Below are 17260 nucleotides of genomic sequence, written 5' to 3'. Positions count from 1 at the left end.
AGGGAGGGAAATCGGGTGTTTTGTAAAGGAAGAAGACATGGTGATTTGAGAAAATAAGGGGTTTTGGAAAGGAAGAAGACAGGATGAGTTGGTAAAATAAGGTGGTTGTAAAGAAAGAAGGCAGGGTGAGTTGACAAAATAAGGTGTTTGTAAAAGAAGAAGGCAGGGTAAGTAGATAACACCGAACAGCCAGGGCCACGTAACTTACATTAGCAGGAATAATGGTGATTTACTAGTCAGCAAAACGTAAAACTTTACATTAATGGACCGATCAGTGATCCAAATGTAAACGAATGGGTAGACCCCACCACAAAAATAATAAATGGTAAATGGTTCTCTACTTGAATGACTGAGCTCTTGATTCAAGGACTAACGCCATACAAATATGAGTTTATAATAGTTTTTGCTGTATTTTGTGGCTGTAAAAGGTTTGTTTACGTTGGTAATGTTTAACACTGGAGTAGTGGTTGACCCACGTGGGGTTTTCAAGGGCTGTTACCATATATTTAGAGAGCATGGCAGCTGATGGCCGATATAATGATGATATGATTACCGTATTATCATTTATTTTCTTTGTATCTGATAAGATACAACAATTTAATGATGACAAGTGAGACGCAAAATTGCTGAACTTAATTTCACTCATGTTAGCTAGCTATCTTAGCTGGTTGATGACAGCTGGGTTTTCACTTGCTAACATTAGTCTAAATAAACATAATACAAACAAATATACAACGAGTTAGCTTCAATTTAGCCTGAAAAGATATTGCTAATCTTTGGACATAAAATATTCCCCTTCAAAATATTGGTGAATGTTGGAACCCTAATTGCCCCCCTTGTATTGTTCTTGTGGTCTCCAGTTTTATATGGTACCATCATTTTGCTGTAGCATTATAATTGAGCCCGGTAGAGCCTGCGAAAGATGCTAATACTGGTAAAACATCATCATATAAAATATGTATGAGTCGACCAATATTTATACACTAGAGTAAAACTGATATATATTCCAATTCGCACTGGGTTAAGAAAAAAAATGTTCTATCTACAAATCAAACTCTAATGTACATGAATATATCTCACCTTTTGTGGTAAAAGAAAATCACAGATTGGGGCTTTAAACACGCAAAACAAGGGAGATATTTTAGGCTTCTCGTTTTGCTTTCTAATAGCGGTTTATTTTTTCCAAGATATATTTTTTTACTTAACTGTTAACTTCAAGGCAGTTGTACTGTCTGGGTGTAGTAGCAATATATTTTGCACTTCCAATCACGCCTTCTGTTTATCATCCACCATGACTATTTTCTGCTCAAATATGTCTTTTAAAACCCTTTATACTCCCCTGGACACAATTACTGTCACTACAGCACACAGTTTCTGATAAGAACAGAGACTCCAAAGTGGGAACAGGGTGGAAAGAAATCCAGCGTGAGCCTCCCACGCGTTACTCCTCACCACTGAGTCCGCGCTGTCTGGTGAAAAGATGCGACAGGCTGCCTCCTCGTGTACCGGAGGGGACACGTGATGCAAGGCTTCTATCCTCACTACAGCCGACCAATGGGAGGCATAGTCTAGCAACGTTCAAGACGGGGGAGGGAAGAATTGGCAATAAGAAATTGGGATGATAGGCGGCTACGTGGCGTAGTGGGCAAGGCGCTCGCCACGAATGCGGAGACGAGCCCAGCGCTCCACATTGCTTTCAGTTTAGCTGGTCGTTCATACTAATACACATTGGCCGTATTAGGGGGTGGGAAACTGATGGGTGGGGATCGGGCGTTGTGGACAGCGACTCCTACAGGTCGGTTGGTGCGCCTGCGCAGTAGAATCAGGAAGTGTCGGGGGCAGCGTGAGCCTCCCACGCGTTACTCCTCGCCACAGAGATCGAGCTGCGCAGGTGAAAAGATGCGACTGCTGTTACCTCAAGTACCGGAGGGGATTTGTGCTATGTATGACTTAGTCCACATTGCAGCCGGCTTGTGGGAGGCAAGAAACAGCGTTTGTGACGGGGGAGGGTTGAATTGGATGATACGAAATTGGGATGGGAGAAAAATATAGAAAATGGGAGAAAAAGTGGATTAAAAAAAAAGAAATTGGGATGATAGAAAAATAAGGAGAAAAAGTGGATAAAAAAATTTAAATGGCTGCCGTGTGAATATGGTCAATAGCTCATGTGAAGTGTTAAGCAGATAAATAATGGGAGTTTCTATTATACGATCTATTCATCTCTACATCCCCTTACTGCATTTACATAACTCATATTACCATATCCCTCTATATTTCTCTATCTCTATCCTTTTAACCCCCCCTCTCATGATTTTGGTCTTGTTACTTCTCCATTCTCTCTCTCGCTCTCTTTCTCAGGCAGAGGGATTTATACTTTTGTTTACAACCCAGACCTGGACCACAGATGTAAGAGGGACATTCTGCTGTGCAGGATAAAGTCTAACTCCAGTTTGGAGTGGAATAGGGTGCGACTGCATACTACTCGGATCAAGTTCGAAGGGCCCTATCTGCTTTGTAGGGGTAAGGATGTTAAAGGGGAAATCCACCATAAAACAATTTACATTGTGCTATACCAATGAACTCTCTCCCTAAGCTGGAAATCAGAGCATCAATACTTGTCTGTGTGATGTCATCTCTATGATCAGGGCTTGATGCTTACTTTTTTCCAAAGGAGCACATGTGGAGCACACAAAGAAATCTAGAAGCACAGTGAAAAATTATTGTACCTATACTTTTCAGTATGGTTGGTAGTGTTGCACGATACACCAATATTAGAAAAGTATTGCGATACCCAGCTGTTAAAAACTGTTCAATACTCTATTTTATTAGTATGAATACTTTTAGAATAATAACCTGATGTATATTTTCTATGAGTTGAGTGGATGCGTGACCGGAGCAGTGTGTGTGTGTTTGAGAGTGAGCGCAGAGCTTGCGTAGTGGGCGTGTCAACCAAGAAGGGAAAATAGTCACAGACATCCCTGAATGTATTATTTCATAATACAACGTTTCTGATGGATGTTTGGATTAAACCAAGTTATATGCAGTGATGAACAGTCTTTCCCAGTGGAACACAAGTTACTTAACGTTACGCAGGTCAGATGGTTAGATAGCAGTGTTTATTAGGAGTCCTCTGCCAACAAAGTTGTTTCAACAAATGTATTCACAAAACGGATTACCATCCAAACGTTATTGAAGACTCCTGTGACCACTAAGTAGGTACTACATACATCGAACCATTTTGTGACGGCACAATTTGCAGTCTACGTTATGTGCGCTAACGTGCTACGTTATGTGCGCTATGTGCCTAAAGCCAAGACTCGACAGTGCAAGCGTTTTGTATATGCAAGTATTTAGGAGCTAAGGCTGTTCCCAAACCCTGTTTTTGGGATTCGAACTTCGTCAGGGTTTTTCGAACGAACGTTAGAACCTTCGTTTTTAATATAAAAAAAAATATATAGTAAACTTTTTTTTTACAATTTTTTTTATTATTATTTTTACTTTTTTTTTTACTATCAAACTAAATCCTCAATTTGAATAAAGTGATTACTCTGATTAAATTAGCCTTAAATTAACTTTCCAGCCCCAGACCCAGCCCAGGGAGAAGCCCCAGCCCAACTAAATCAATTTTCTTTAATGAATATAACTCATCAGTTTCTTTTAATACTATAATATTAGTGTAGCCTAATCTTTATCTGCAACTGTGAAGAAAAACCCCATTGGTTTAAACAGAATTAATAGAAAAAAAATTGAAAAAATATTTCTATTTAAATTTCTTTTATTTAAAAATTTGAATGTTTATTTAGAATTCGAATGCCAACGTAACGAACGAAGGTTCGAACGTTTGGGCTCAGCCCTATTAGGAGCACATGTGACAGTTCGATGACCTAAAAAACTAACGTTAGCTGCTAATGTCAACCAAGCTGGTCTCAAACCGTTATAACTAATCCTGGAGCCACTCAGTGGAGTCTCTCTGATTCCTGAACCTATTTAATATATTTTTTTATATTTTCTTTTTTAATATAATCTTATCTCCTGTGCTGGCACAAGCATTAACATAGTGTGGAGTGGAGAGATTACACATAATAACAAATGGACATTAGCTATAGTATATCTCAGCAGCTGTAACGGAATCATTTTATTATTTACGTTTCAACAGCGTCAAAATATTAATTATAATTATAAGCCGTGGTATCGTTTTAGTATCTGTATCAAAGTAAACATTAAGATAAGGGCTGGGTGGCGTAGCGGAGATTGCGCTCGTCACCAATGCAAGAGACTGGTATCGAATCCCAGTCTCAGCCAGTGGCATAGCGGAGGCCCCCGCACCCCCCGCGTTGCGGGGGGGCCCCGGAGCTTAGGGGGCCCCACCCCCACTGTAGACTATCCTCTTAGATTTCGTAATGCACGTCACGCGATGTGTGTGCGCTGTGTTTGTGCATCAGGTCAGAATCAGATACACAGAAAATATCATAAAAAAAATCCTAACTCAAAAAATAAATGTTTTTTTTATTGATTTCATTTGTCAACATTTTTACCATGCAGTTACAACTCCCTGCCAACAGGTGGGGGTGCTGCAGCGCCCTCAGCACCTGCCATTCACCTTAAATCACTGCTCAGTGCTCAGTAGGGATGCACCGATCCGATATCGGTATCAGCCGCCGATATCAGTAAAATAGCTGGATCGGGTATTGGTAAAAAAAAAATATATATATATATATATATATATATTTTTTTTTTATAATAAATAAAATAAGGAATAACCATTCAGTACATTTATATCTATGTGTTAGGAAAGTAATGTTTTAAGTCGAGCCTGATGTTGCTTTGCACAAAAGAATGATCCCAGTCTCTTCCACACAGTGACAGTGAGGCATACAGTTTATTAATTGAATGAATGACGTTTATTTTCCGTCTTTGCTTACAACAAATCAAAAACACACTTGTGATCCTTTACAATTCCTTTTTTTTTAAACTTTTTTGTAAAACAAATTTGGACAATGGGTATCGGATCGGTATCGGTATTGGCCGATACCCAAACCCAGGTATCGGTATCGGGACTGAAAAAGTTGGATCGGTGCATCATCCACTCTTTCTGTTCTCATCTTTCTTGTCTGTCTTGGTATGAATTGGGGTGTGAACTTGTATCTAATAATAATAATAATAATAATGGATTGGATTTATATAGCGCTCTTCGTGACACCCCAGAGACCCCAGAGCGCTTACAGAGTCCATTATTCGTTCATACACAGTCATACCGGTGGTGGTAAGCTACAATTGCAGCCAGAGCTGCCCTGAGGCAGACTCACGGAAGCGTGGCGAATAATCATCGCCTACGGCCCCTCCGACCACCACCAACATTCATTCACATGCATACACATTCATACGAGGCAAGTAGGTTAAGTGTCTTGCCCAAGGACACAACGGCAGTGGGATGGACATGGGCTTGAGCGGGATTCGAACCACCAACCCTTCGATCATTGGACGACCCGCTCTACCCCTGAGCCACGCCGCCCCACATCTAGGATTATCGTTTGTCAGTTGTCGGTATATTGTTACACTAACACTCCAGTGTCAGTCCTCTCTCCATGTCCATGCTATGTTGTGCCAGCACAGGAGATATTATAACTAGGGCTGTCAATCGATATTTAATCATGATTAACCTGCACTAGCCATATTTTTCGAAAATTAGCCTAAAAGTAAATACCATTCCAAGTAAATGGAAGATTGCTCCACTTCTACAAGGTCCATTTGCATGTTATTGGTATCTAGGGACATCTATGGACCTCAGGGAATGTATTCCCAGTGTCAGAAATATTGTGTCTGTTACTATGCTTGAGTAAATTGTAATGAACCAAAGGACAATATAAATTATTATATTTTCCATCTTTGACTGTGAATAACACCATGCTAACATTGACCAAAAGTGAAAAATCAATATAAATTAAGTGTACTAAAAGTCTAAGCAAATGAACAAAGGGCAGATGATTTACAGGGGTCTTTGTAGATGCAGTACTGAATTTTGCCATCCAGACATATGCAATTTGAAATATGAATATAGAATATCAGGCCTATAAATTACCTTATTATGGCCAAGTCATACATCTATGGATCGGCCCGAATCTCCTCTTTCCAATGGAGTTAAATCTGGATTTAGTACCACCGCCGTTACAGGGCAGCAAAGACTGTGAATGAAATCTACTGTAAGTACAATTACTTTTGTATAATGTCCATAGCTCTGCCATTTTGTACCGGATTGCGACAAGTTTTCTTCGACCTTTGAGATATAAACACGATTTTCACGTCAATATTTGTAAAAGAACAATGGCTACGTTTGTATGTGGCTGGTGTGAGCTGGGTTGGGTAGTGTAGTTTTATGAAATTTAGATGTCCATCGAAAGCCCTGGGTCATCTCTTTCTTAGGAGGCTTCTTGTCGTTGTGTCTAAATTGTCCGTTTTCCGGTGCAATGTGCAGAGATTTTTATAAGCTCATATTTAACTAATAACACTTAAAATTTTTGGTAAACAAAAGTTTCATTTCAAATTCATTGTGGTGGTGTACAGAGCCAAAATTATGAAAATTGTTGATGTCCAAATATCTATGGACCTGACTATGTGCAGCGGGGGATCGTTGATATAATCTTTACTCATGTGCTCCTAAATAATTTTTCCAGTTCACACACATCTATTTTTTTGTCGTGAATGCGAGTGACTGTGCTCGCACTGTCGAGCCCTGTAGATCCTATTGTGACTCAAATGCAATATGAATAGCAAATAACACTATTTGTGAGTACTTTTAATAGAATCCTTAGAAATAAATGTGGCCACACCCACATCCGCTCCTCTACATAAGCGGGGTCGTGGCCATACTAACAGCTCCTTCCCTATTTTCACCACCGTAGAAGTGTATACACCACTTTGAGTTTAGTGCCGAAATAGTTGTTGGAAAGGAGCTTCGTTGACATTGTATCTTTGTTTTTCTCTCTCTCGCAATTTTACGAGAAAAACTAAGAGATAATGTTTGCACCTTCGGAGGGTTTAGGCGCTCACAACGTCACCACTTGTGCGTTGTGGGGCGTCTCTGGCTCCGTGGTCGTGGCAGCCAGATACGCCTGGGCGGCGCCCCGGTGGTGATTTTGCCTCGCCGAGGGGCCGTTGAGCCTCCATCTCCTGTGTGATGGCCTGGTTCCGGCCCTGGTTCCCCCGCCAGTGGACAGTCGGTGGCAGGGGATTTGCGTTGCAGACTCTTCGCCTCGGCTCGCTCTCGTCGTAAGGCGGCGAGCAGCAGGGGCGAACGGCCTGGCTTTGGTGTTGCGCTGGAGCCGGACGAGAGTTCTCTTGCCTCGTCTCCATTTCCGATGGAGACTGAGGATTACATGGAGGGGGCGAGAGCTCTCTTGTTCGAAGCCCCAGTAGAGACGTATCACTCTCCCCCTCGGGGAGTGGCAGGGAGTGTTGCGTCTCCTTGGGGTCCCTTGTCCAAGAAACAGCGTTCGAGACGGGGGAGGGTTGAATTTGATGATACGAAATTGGGATGGGAGAAAAATTGAAAATGGGAGAAAAAGTGGATCAAAAAAGAAAGAACCTCCGACCCCGAGACGAGATGCCCAGCTATCTGCCGCGTCGGATGTTTGTGCCCGAGGCAGCCTCCCGTACTTGAGGGACGCGAGTGACGTGGAGGGAGGTACGCACACAAGGGGATTTGCTTGCCTTGTTCCCCGAGCTCATGGCGGCCGCCGCTAATGGCGTGGCGTTGCCGCAGCCACTGCCAGCACCTGTTCCTGATGACATGATGGGTCATCTCTGGCAACGTCGTCCTGTGAGAGAGACGGGCGTTGTCTGCCCATTCTTCCCAGCAATGGAGGCCTACGTGACACAGGGACAGGTAATCTCCCGCATGGTTGGCCTTACCCCCGCCTACGTGGCAGTCACGCGGGTGGTGGGTTTGGTCCAGGGGCTAAAGGACGGGGTGCCTCGACTTGATAGCCCAATGGCATCCACACTTTGTCCCGAAATGGTGTGGGAGCCGTTAAGAAAGCCGGTTCCCCAAGGGAAATCGGCTAGGCAGTTGGCTAATTGGAGTGACCAGGTGTACATCGCCGCGACTCGGAGCCTAGCTGCGACCTCCAACATCGCGCAGCTAGTGCGCTACATGTCGGGGCTGATGGCGGGCGGGTCGGTATTGGATGACCATCAACGATACCTTCACGCCCAGGCGGCTGGAGCCATCCTGCACCTAACCCAGCTGCAGGCGATAGTCGCCGGGAAGGAGCGCGCCCTGGCCACTCTCTCCCAGCGCCATCTTTGGCTGGAGCAGGCGCGGCTGCCGGTACAGAGGAGGATTCCGCTTCTCACGGCCCCCCTCTCCGATGCTGGGCTATTCGGGTCGGCCATGCAACAGATGACTGCAGCCTGCAGGGAGATGGAGGAGGAGCGCTCCGTGCTCCAGCCACATTTCCCCCGACCTGATGCCACCGGTGATGTCCGGAAGAAGCAACGCCGGCAGAGGACCGCGACCGTTGCCTCCGCCGCCGCTGCTGGACCTTTGGCGAAGAAGGCCAGGATATTCTATAACCATTGTTATGAGTATAGCGAGCGCTCTGCACTGACTCACTGAGGACCCTGTGGTCTTCGCCTTCGGTGGTGAAAGACTTGGGAAGGAGCTGTTAGTATGGCCACGACCCCGCTTATGTAGAGGAGCGGATGTGGGTGTGGCCAGTCGGATGGGTGTGTACAGGGAGCGAAATAAACTTTTTGACTCACCGGCCAGTGGCGGGTAGATGGGAAGAGTCTACCCGCCAAGCATATTTCTTACCTGCCAACATTTTTTGATTAAAAAAAAATATATATATATTTTATATAAAAAAAAAATTTAAATAAAATATATATTATATAATCATACTTGTAGTTGTATTATCTGCGAGACATCGCCACCACGCAATAAGTCAAAATGCTTGCTATCTGCAAACAGCTCCACTGTCTGTGTGTATACTTGAGTAGCCTCCAGCTCCAGCAAGGATTCTCCGGCCCATTCAGCTAGACCCTACATTCAGCATGCAAGGATTCTCCGGCGATGCAGCTGGACCTATTTATAACGTTACCGTTCTTTTGTCAAATCACATTCAACATGCCCTCAGCTAGAATACGCATTCAATCAATGTTATAAGACATTGATATCAGGAGCTATCTGTAGCTACTGCTAGCCCGGTAGATAACGTTAAGACAATTTAGTTTACTGGGACAGATGGATCAACGTGAGCTAGCTAAGCTAGCTAACGAGGGAACGGAGGTATTATGCACTCGAGTAGACTATTGCTGGAGCATTTGTTGATATCAGCAGCTATCAGTAGCTAGCCAGCTAGATACCGTTAGACAATGCCTCGTCATGTATTAAACTAAAAGTGAATAGTTGACTGGGTCATTGTTTAAACAGTAACGCTAACTCTTGGAGGTCCGATATAGACTAGAGCAGATGGAAGTAAACAAGCCAAATGATGGCTTCCGATTGGTCATTTGCTTTTTTTCTCATGAAACCAGTCACGTCACTCTACTGTGATTGGACCGTTGACTTGAGTGCGATGTGGGACTTGTAGTTTTTTAACGATCTCGCGGCGGAGAAAAAAAAGACGAGCGGCTATAATCTGTACTCGCACAAGAGTATCGTTATGAACTACACGTCTACACGCCACACGGTGGGCAGCCCTCTAAGTGTCATGCGCCAAAGGTAAAAACAGCCCGCCCCTGGCGGGCGGCGGGCTTTAGTTTCGGTCCCTGGGTGTGTACATGTGGAGAGAAATTATTCAGTGTTAGATTGATAAAGGGATAGTTCCACTAGAGTGCAGAGCGCTCGCTATACTCATATAACTATGGTTATAGGATAACCGTATGTTTTTGCTCATAACATCTTTCTAACATGTCTGAATTCATGTTCATGTATCATTAGTGTAATTGTGTGACCATGAATGTGACTAGACACGTGTTATTTGTTGTCCCTTTCCTTTGTTCTTCCCTATCGTTGTTGACTGAGGTTAACACATTGAGTGCCACGGACGCGTTTTGTCGTTAGTTCATGCCGACCTTTGAGTGCCCCCGACGCTATATAGCGTTTGTTTGTCTTTATTTTTTATTTTTTTGGCGATTTGAATTCATATTTCATCAATCGAGCCTCGGGTTAGTGCTGCAGAGTCTCTGAGCTCAATTGGGAAGATACCGCCCCCTATCGTCTCTCCCTGTGTAACTGCACCCCATTACTTTACACTGACGAAGGGGGGGGGGGGGGGGGTGGCCAGTTTCCTCATTTTACTTTTCCCTCAAGGCCAACTGAAGAATCCATTGTGCTCGCCGGCCCGGAAAACACGTTGATTATGTATTTACATTACCCAACACTGTAATCAATAAGCGTGATCGATATTTGGAATGGCGATCAGGAATTGGAATAATCTTTTTGGATAACATCTGATCTCGGGTAAGGAATTTATTTTATCAGTCTTAGGATAATCAGAGCTGTTTTCACAGAGATATAAGTGTTTGCCCTATGCGTGTGTGTGTGTGTCTGTGTGTGCGTGATCAGGAAATGAGAGAATCGATATTTCAGCCCGCCTCTATAGCGTGCATAAGTACATATACTATCGATAATCTAGCATTTATTTGAAAACTATTCATAAATAGGCAGAAAAATTACAACATGTTTGTGTATGCTAGATTATTCCAGTAAATGCCGTTTATCACGGAATCTATATATTTTCCTTGAAAACGAGGGCTTTTAAAAATGCTATAAAACAGAAATTAACCGATTATTAAAAAATATATATATAAAAAAAAAATCCTTTTTGACAATGTTGACTGCAAACAAGTCATTGATAAGCGACAGGCAGATTAGACACATAGCCATAATTTAAGACAGAGATTATGCGTTCACAACGCTATCATTGAAGTGGGTGGTGGCATTTAACCATGCTTAACCATGTTAATGGCCGGCACTGAAAGTGTTAAAGGTCTCTACATTCACATATCAGCCTATGGTTATGGCTACGTAATCAATCAAGATGATAAAAGATTTTGTTGAAGAGGCTTTCTAAGCTGCACCACATGGGAAAGTGAAACCAATACCTTGTTGGTCACACAGTACATAAGACCTGGCATCTGGACACTAGGGGCTAGATCCACAAAGAATGGATTGCACGGTGCTAGTTGCACCCTTACTTACAATTCATTATGAATTGAAAATGGGGGACCCTGATGTACACAAGACTAAAGTCTTTCTCTGGTCTGCATCCCCTTAACAATTGTGTGTATTGAGATGTACTGTATTGTACCCATTCTGCAATCTGTTAATAAAACTTTCATTCAATCAATCACCGTGCAGATTGATTGACAGCTGCACCATGACGACTTCATTACAAAAGAAAGACATCAAAAAGATCTTGGGTCATAGTGTAGGCTTGTATGTATTAGATCAAACCAAATGACAAAAATATTATACCATCATCCCCAAAATTTGTATTTTGTCCCATATCACCACTTGCTGATTTCAATTTTGTCTTTGTCCCAGAGCTGCTGAGTTCAGGTGACCTGGGCCTGTGTAAGTACGGGGAGGAGTGCACCTTCGCCTTCAACCAGTGTGAGGTAGACGTTTGGACAGAAGAGAGGAAGGGCACCCTGAACAGAACCCTGCTGTTCCAAACGCTGCACATCAAAGAGGACCCTTCTGCCAGCGTGGCCCGTCTTCTGCGACAATGCGACGGAATGTTCATGTTCTTATGCCAGGTTCGTGTTCACGTGCGTGTGTTAACCTCCAATTTGCATACCTGAGGTATGGGCTGCTGGATTCCAGTAGTAACATTTTGATTGGCTGAGAAAGATGATGCACTGCTTGGTAACTGCTGAGTCATAGTTTGACCACGTGACGTTGTTGTTTTTTGTGGTGCTCCTGTAATCATGTACCATTTTTCCTGGTCTCTCTCCCTCCCATCTCTCTGTCCCTGCCATCCCCCCCTCTCTCTCCCTCTCTGCCATCTCTCACTGTCTGTATATGTGATGTCTTGTGATGTCATGTTTTGTTTGATGCATGTATTTTAGCATCACACTCCCCCTCCCCCTACAAGGACCACAATGGAAATAAGCTCTGAGCTTTTTTGTGTTTTATCCTTGGCAGTATATCATGACTGCTCTTCTGTCACATGTTTATTTTTTATTGTCAAATTAAATCATTCATTCATTCAGTCCCTGCCATTTCTCCCCCTCTCTGACCCTGCCATCTCCCCCCCCTCTCTCTCTCCCTAGGAGTGCTATGATGGTAAGCCCAGGATCATCAGTAAGCGCAGCAGAGAGAACTATGCCATCTGCTCCAACCGTTACACCAGCCACAAGTTCGATGCCAAAAAGTGAGTCGTGCTTTAAAGGGACACACACTTTGAATGCTTCATTTGAACTCGCCAAGTAAACATACATATTTCCAAAAATTCCAAGTTTAAAATAATTCATGCGTCAACGTGGTTTAAAGGGTTCTAATATGTGATACCCTAAGCCCTATTTGCCACTTACCCATGTAAGTTGATCACACTGTTCCTCATACTAACTTCGGCTAGTAAGCCAATGGAATCAAGTCTGTCAATGGGGTCAAGCTCCTGTCCGTACAAGTTGACTGAAGACAACTGAAATCTACTTTGTTTGCACCATGGAGTAGATGTTTCTTCAGTCAGCTTGTACAGACGGCAGCTTGGCCCCATTGACTTTGACTTGGCTTGTGTCCAACTATCCAGAGCTAGTGTGATGAACAGCATGGATTGTGCTGAGAAAGGACTCGACTGACCAACAACATCAAACAGGACTAGGGTTCCAATTGGGCACTGAAGGACACAAAGAGCATGCTCTCTACCACACACACACACACACACATTCTTAACAGCTCTGCCATCACTTATTCCCTCATGATCAACTATTTCTCTCACTTTCCCTTTCTATCTGTCTCTCTCTTTAACTACTCACACACAGGGTGTCCGCGGATCCTTAAAAAGTCTTAAAAGGTCTTAAATTTGTTTATCAATTATTAAGGCCTTAGTTTGTCTTAAAATGTCTTAAATCCATTTTCAGAGGTCTTAAAAATGCCATAGAAAGGAAAGATAAAATCCCATGTCATCTTATGTTTTATTATGAAATCTGGGGGAAAACTACAACGGGAGATAAAGTTTGACTTTTCATTGTAGAATCACGCAGACCGGAATGGGGCGGAACCAACACAACTCCTTGTGTAATGTGTTGGCCGGGGAACCATTTCAGCAACGGAGTCTAGCTAACGTTAGCAAGGCGAAGCGATAACGCTAATGTAACGTTTAGTTTACATGCATTAAAGCATTCCGTCTCCAGACGGATTTCCGTCTTTTTTATTTTTTTTCCGGTCAATTTGATTTGGAGTCTGACGGAATTGGCTACCTGGTATTATGATTTGTAGATGCGTAGGGCATTTTGACCATTCTAACCAATCAAACGAGCTAGACGCACACACGCTGCTCACAGTGCCCTCCCCCTCACAGACCTGTCTTCTTGTCACAGACCCGTATCATTTGCACCGAAGATAGCAAGCGTGCAGGTCCTCTTTTAACACCACTGTCCCTGAAGCATTAAACAATGGCCCAGTAAACTATTCACTTTAGTTTACTACACGAGGCGTTCTCTAACGTTATCTAGCTAGCTAGCTGATAGCTCATAACATAATTGAAATTTGTTTTTGAAGCTGTGGCTAACGTTAGCTAGCTACCGTTCTTCGGGTGGCTAACGGTTAGCTACCTAGCAACTGTAGCTTGCTAATACGGGCTGTCCTGGCTGGCTAACTTTTATTTCACAATGGAGTGGAGCTAACTAACTGTACAAATCGATGTGATTGTCTGAGACTGTATTTTGGCTGCCTGGCTGTTGTGGATTTGGGTAGCCAGCTAGCAGCTAACATCAACTCAATGTCAACACTATGTTGACACTCTGATCGAGTTTGCCGACAGCAATGTAACAAACAATATGGTCCGTGCGGAACCATTATCCCCAACACATAGTTATTAGCTAACGTCAGCATCAGCGTTTCCGTTAGCCGGTAATTACCGGTATTTGACTGGCAAAATCTGTTGAAGTCCGACATATTTAATCTCTCCGGTCATAATGTCCGGTGAAAATAATTCCCTCTAAACACAATTAGATTATTTGAATTGTATTAAAATAGGCTAAAATTATATAGCCTATGCGATGAACGAAACAATCTCACCAAGCAGCCGGTCTAATAATGACATCCTGCTGTCAGCGCGAGCTGGCTGCTGATATATTTACGTGAAGCATGGCTTGGCAGGGTGCAGTACTCCAATTCAGCCATTGGCAATTCAGCTGTTGGGTGGGGGCGCTGCTGACACCACTGCTCTGCTCTGCCTGCTCCAAGTGCTCCATGCTTCACGTAAATATATCAGCAGCCAGCTCGCGCTGACACAGCGGTGCCAAATTTCTCAGTTCTTCGCTTGATATAATTAATACAAATGTCCAATATAACGGAATTAGTTAGCTCATAAAAATGTGATTATAACAGACTGCTGTTTATTAAGGTCGGGCAGACTGCCCACCGACACCTCAAGTCGGCAGCAGCAGCACGAAGTCTCGAGGGACTTATTTTATTTGGAATATATTAATGACTGATACGCAAAAGTAGCCTAGTTTTAAGTTAAAATATTATAAATGCCTTGATGATGTCATTCTTTATATAGGTATATCAATTGTTTTTAAGCTCAATAAACTCTGACCGGAATTTATCCCATTTGTCCGGTAGATTGAAATCTACCGGACACTCAGACCTGCAAAAAAAAATTCTAACGGAAACCCTGGTCAGCATAATAACGATAATGGAAGGAGTAAGCCGGCCACTAAAAAGAAAACACACGCAGTGTTCTCAGACGAAAAGGATGAGCGGCACCACTCAACAAAAGAAAGTTTCGAGAGACTGGCTAGGCTACAGTATGATGCGGGGGCTGTAGACGGTGGTGAGTTGTTAACTTGTTCAGTGTTCCGCAACTATGTCAAAAAGAAAAACAGAAACAACACATTTGTCATTGTCGTGTTACTTCACAGTACAAATATGTGAGTCCTCTGCTGTGGTTGTGAGTATCCTTTATTAGCTTAACTCCGTAGCAACATAACACAGGTGTATCTGTAGACTGTCTCCTATTCTCTCCCCACCGTATGTATCTTATTTCTCCCACCCACCCTAATGTACAGTCTCCTCCCCATCATAATGTATATAATCTCTGTTAGGATCTATGGGTAACAGTACTGTGTATATTTGCATATCGTATATGTCACAAATGTAACATTACTATATACCTGTCCTGTAGTATGTCATGTATGTCCCTATGCCATAAATGTTGTGCATGTCATAAATGTCACTATGAATTGAAAATGGGGGACCCTGATGTAAACAAGACAAACGTCTTTCTCTGGTCTGCATCCCCTTAACAATTGTGTGTATTGAGCCGTACTGTATTGTACCCATTCTGCAATCTGTTAAATATTGATTGATTGTTATAACATATTGCAGAATCGGTACAATACAGTACATCTCAATACACACAATTGTTAAGGGGTTACAGTTGCAGACCAGAGAAAGACTTTCCTCTTGTTTACATCAGGGTCCCCCATTTTCAATTCATCATAACATATATGACATACTTGACATACAGATAGATAATACTGCTACATCTATACATTTATGACATACCAGATTTACAAATACAGTATTGTTTGTGATACAATAAGAGTCTAAAAAAGAGAGTATATACATTTGACGAAGAAACTGTACATTGGAGGAGGTTGGGTGGAGGGGGGGGGGACTGTACATTGGAGGTGGTTTGGGGGGGGGGGGGGGTGACTGTACATTGGATTATCGACGAAACCGAAACAAGTAGGCTCCCTTAAAACGCCAACGCTATTAAAAAGAAATACAGTGGAGGTTAAAATAAGAATGACTTGGCCTGAAAAAAAGTTCAGTCAGGAGATTTTTTTTTTGCTTTAATCCCTGAGTTTAGCATTTGCACTCGTTAATATGGGAAACTAAGTGCCAATTTAACGAGAACTGGCTCGACAATCCACTGTTTGCGCGATGGTTGGTCCCAGTCAAAGACCATTACAAGCCCCGCTGCAAAAAAAAAAAAAGCAGTCGCGTCGCACATGCTGAGCGTTCTGCAAAAACCGCCTGCAAACTACTATTTCGCATTTATTTTCGGCCCCTGCCTCCACACCAGCTGCGCCATCTCGGGTAGGACTATAACATCTGCACCAACAGAAGTCCGGATAACATTCGGCTCCACGCCAAAGCTTGAAGCTGAGGTCTTAACTTGAAAATAATCTATTCACGGATGTAAACAAGGACATGTTTGTGTTTATGTTCGATGAGATCTTCACCCACTATGTATTTTTTCCTCCCACCCACCCCCTCCTAATGACGTACAGTATCCTCCCATGTATGTTAGGATCTATGGGTAACAGTACTGTATATTTGCATATCGTATATGTCACAAATGTAACGGTACAGTACTATATACCTGTATGTCCCTATGCCATAAATGTCATGTATGTTGAGTGTCATAAATGTCACTATGAATTGAAAATGGGGGACCCTGATGTAAACAAGACAAACGTCTTTCTCTGGTCTGCATCCCCTTAACAATTGTGTGTATTGAGCCGTACTGTATTGTACCCATTCTGCAATCTGTTAAACAAAGTATTCATTCAACCAAAACCACAAAAACAAAACAACTGGATGAATGAATGAAAACTTTATTTAACAGGTTGCAGAATGGGTACAATACAGTACGGCTCAATACACACAATTGTTAAGGGGATGCAGACCAGAGAAAGACGTGTGTCTTGTTTACATCAGGGTCCCCCATTTTCAATTAGTGACATGACATTTATGACATACTCAACATACATGACATCATGACATTTATGGCATAGGGACATACATGACATACAGGTATACTATATAGTACTGTAGTGTTACAATTGTGACATATACGATATGCAAATATACAGTACTGTTACCCAGAGATCCTAACAGAAAATATATACATATGATGGGGAGGAGACTGTACATTAGGAGGGGGGGTGGGGGGGGGTTTGGACATTTACGATGCCCAGTTTCTAATTGCAGCCTCCCGTAGGTGCTCTTTAAGAGCGGTTTTGAATGTGGGCAGGGGTAAAGTGGGTTTTAGGAGTGAGGTTAAGCAGTAGTCTG

At 42.8% G+C, this 17260-nt stretch overlaps 1 protein-coding gene across 1 annotated transcript in view; it reads left to right on the top strand.

Annotated features, from left to right (window-relative positions):
- The window catches only part of LOC311241022 (zinc finger CCCH domain-containing protein 7B-like), a 100596-nt gene that overhangs the window by 52973 nt on the left and 30363 nt on the right, over window positions 1–17260 (top strand). The window contains exons 12-14 of the mRNA XM_084329684.1: window positions 2359–2520; window positions 11549–11763; window positions 12280–12380. Of these exons, the coding sequence (XP_084185810.1) occupies window positions 2359–2520; window positions 11549–11763; window positions 12280–12380 (478 nt within the window). The remainder of the gene's footprint in view (window positions 1–2358; window positions 2521–11548; window positions 11764–12279; window positions 12381–17260) is intronic.

Source organism: Notolepis coatsorum (genome assembly GCF_963971535.1).
Source record: "Notolepis coatsorum genome assembly, chromosome: 14".
Classification (NCBI taxonomy): domain Eukaryota; kingdom Metazoa; phylum Chordata; class Actinopteri; order Aulopiformes; family Paralepididae; genus Notolepis; species Notolepis coatsorum.
This window is presented reverse-complemented; position numbering and strand designations above follow the sequence as displayed.